Source organism: Mandrillus leucophaeus, unplaced genomic scaffold, assembly GCF_000951045.1.
Source record: "Mandrillus leucophaeus isolate KB7577 unplaced genomic scaffold, Mleu.le_1.0 Scaffold255, whole genome shotgun sequence".
NCBI classification, from domain to species: domain Eukaryota; kingdom Metazoa; phylum Chordata; class Mammalia; order Primates; family Cercopithecidae; genus Mandrillus; species Mandrillus leucophaeus.
In genome coordinates, this window is record NW_012102643.1 from 1,924,811 (window position 1) to 1,927,500 (window position 2,690).

Below are 2,690 nucleotides of genomic sequence, written 5' to 3' on the forward strand. Positions count from 1 at the left end.
AAAGAAAGAAAGAAAGAAAGAAAGAAAGAAAGAAAGAAAGAAAGAAAGAAAGAAAGAAAGAAAGAAAGAAAGAAAGAATCAGTGAGTCTTTGCCAGCTTCCAGCCCTCACGACAACTGTGGGTACAATTAGCTGCATTCCAATTGAAGAAACTGAGGCTCAGAAAGGTTGAGGGCTGCCCATGGTCACAGCAGTTCACCGTGCAACTAAGATGCAAACCCAGTTGCTTCCCGCTCCTCCTCGGTCGCAAGGGGCTTCTCTGCACCTTGTGTGTGTCCCAGGCAGGCGCTCCCTCTCTTGGAGTTGGGTGTGGGGACAAGGGCATGGGCTCCATTTGGCACTGGGGCACCTTCAATCAGCCCCGCCCTGCCCCTCGCAGGTACGCCATTGACCGCGAATCAGATTTGGACCAGATCTTCGATATCGATGCGGACACAGGCGCCATCGTGACTGGCAAGGGGCTGGACCGCGAGACAGCCGGCTGGCACAACATCACGGTGCTGGCCATGGAGGCGGGTGAGCTGGGCGTCGCGCCCCCTCCAAGGGCAAATATGGGGCCGAGGAGCAAAAGCTGAGGGGAGGGGCCAAGGGCTGGGGGCAGAGCCGAGGCGGCACTGTCAGTCAAAGCCCACGGGGGAGGCGCCAAAGGTTGGGGGCGGGGCAAAGAAACTAGACAAAGATCTCACAGGGGTGAAGGTGAGGGCAAAAGCTGATGGGTGAGAGCAAAGATCCAGCGGGGTTCCAAGTCAAGCGGATAGGGCTAGTCTCAAGCTAGGCTTTCTTCTCTCATCATTTATTGAGCACCTGCTACATGCCAAGCCCTGTTTTAGGGGCTGGGGATCCAGCCTTGAACAAGACAGAAAAGGTCCTGTCCTCATAGAGAGAACGAGACTATCAACAAACAGACAGAAAGCACGGACATACTATGTCAAGTGTTGCTAAGTGCTAAGAAGAAACAAGGAAAGAAGGAGGCTGGGAAATGGAACTGGGAGGAGGAGGGGCATTGCTTCTCTTAGGGGAACATCTAAGAGATGAGGAAAAGACATTTCAACAAAGACCTCAAAAGGTGGGAAAGTCATGCTGACATCTGGAGGAAGAGCATTCCAAGCAGGGGGAACAGCCAGTGCAAAGGCCCTGCGGTGTAATTTGCCAAACATGTTGGAGGAACAGCAAAGAGGCCAGTGTGGTTGATGAGGGGCAGCATGGTCAGCCAGAGTCACTGGAGGGTCTTTGGACTTTACTCCAAATGAATTTGGAGTCATTGGAGGCGTTTGGAGACAGGAGGGATGTTCTCAGTCAGGGTACCTCTGGCAGCTGCATTGAGAAGAGCCTGGAGCCTGAGGGGAAAACGGGGGCTTAGCTAGAAGCCGAAAGCAATAGTGCTTAGGAGATAGCACCATGGCATGGCCCAGGGTAGTAGCTACAGAAGAGGTGAGAAGGAGGGGAGAAGTGGCTGGCTTTGGGATACGGGCTGAAGATAGAGCCAGTGGGACCTGCTCATGGGCTGATGTCCTGGGGAGAGATGGAGACGTGTCAAGGATGACTTCAGGGTGCTTGCCCTGAGTTTCTGGAAGAGTACGTGTACGTGTGTGTGTGTGTGTGCGCGCATGTGTGTGTGTCTGTCTGTCTGTTTGGTGCAGCTAGGGAGAAACGTGAGTTGGTAGAGAGAGAAAAAGAACCCTGAGACATGGCATCCAGGTAAGTAAGGCTGTGGAGGTGAGGAGCTGAGAGCACCGGGAGAGGGGCCAGGGGAAGTGCCTTCAGACTTCCTCCATGCCCAGAGCAACACTGCCACTGCCGTGGCCTCCACCTGATCTCCCAGCTTCTCTACCCCGTCAGCCCTCAAGGTCTCAGGCATCAACAGAGCCACCAGTAAGCAATCATGACAACAGGAATATAGTTGAGTCTCTGAGCTGCAGGTGGGTAGGCAACATTCAAACTTGCCTCTGCCCATCAGGACCCCAGGCCTCTCTGCCCCAGGCCTCTCCTGCCCCAAGCTCCTCCTGCCAGCCCTCTTCCTCCTCCCCTAGCTGCCATCCCCCCATTTCCCAGGCCCCACTGGCCCATTCTGGGGCCGAGGAAGTCCCTAGGCTGAAGTTCCCTTCGTCTCTTTCAACTGCAGTTTAAAAGGAAATACAAAGCTGGCTCAGACCTCAGTGCCTGCTGCTCTGGAGCCTTTGAATCCACTCCTCCACGGCATGAAAGGGAGATAACAAAGGTGGCTGGAGAGGAAGTGGCGGCTGGACTTGGGGGAAGAGAGCTCCCCCTCCTTGCCTCCTCAAACCTGCTCCCTGGGTAGCAACTGAGGCTCTGGGCTGCAGACGGAGCCAGGGAGGACTGGCCTGGATGCTGGGCAGGGATGCCTCCTCTCCCTACCCACAGATACACGCCCCCTCACCCCCCGCCACCAGCCTATCACCAGCCCAATGTCCCACCACCAGCAATAGTCTCCTCTTGGGTTAAGCATTGTGTTTCTACCCAGTGGGTCTCTTTCAGAAAGCAGCTAGAATAGCATACAAAGCCTGTAAGGCTGCCACTTCACAGGAGAGAGAATCAGGGGAGGGGTACTCCTCCACAAACATTTTACAATTTTTACTATATATATATATATATATAACCTGGCCTAGATGCTTTCTAGCACATACTTTATTGAATTATGATCTGTAGCATGATTAGCACCCATTTTCCTGA

General features: G+C 53.9%; 1 protein-coding gene across 1 annotated transcript in view; it reads left to right on the top strand.

The window, feature by feature from the left end:
- The window catches only part of CDH22 (cadherin 22, type 2), a 27,199-nt gene that overhangs the window by 1,365 nt on the left and 23,144 nt on the right, over positions 1–2,690 (top strand). The window contains exon 3 of the mRNA XM_011983832.1: positions 379–515. Within this exon, the coding sequence (XP_011839222.1) occupies positions 379–515 (137 nt within the window). The remainder of the gene's footprint in view (positions 1–378; positions 516–2,690) is intronic.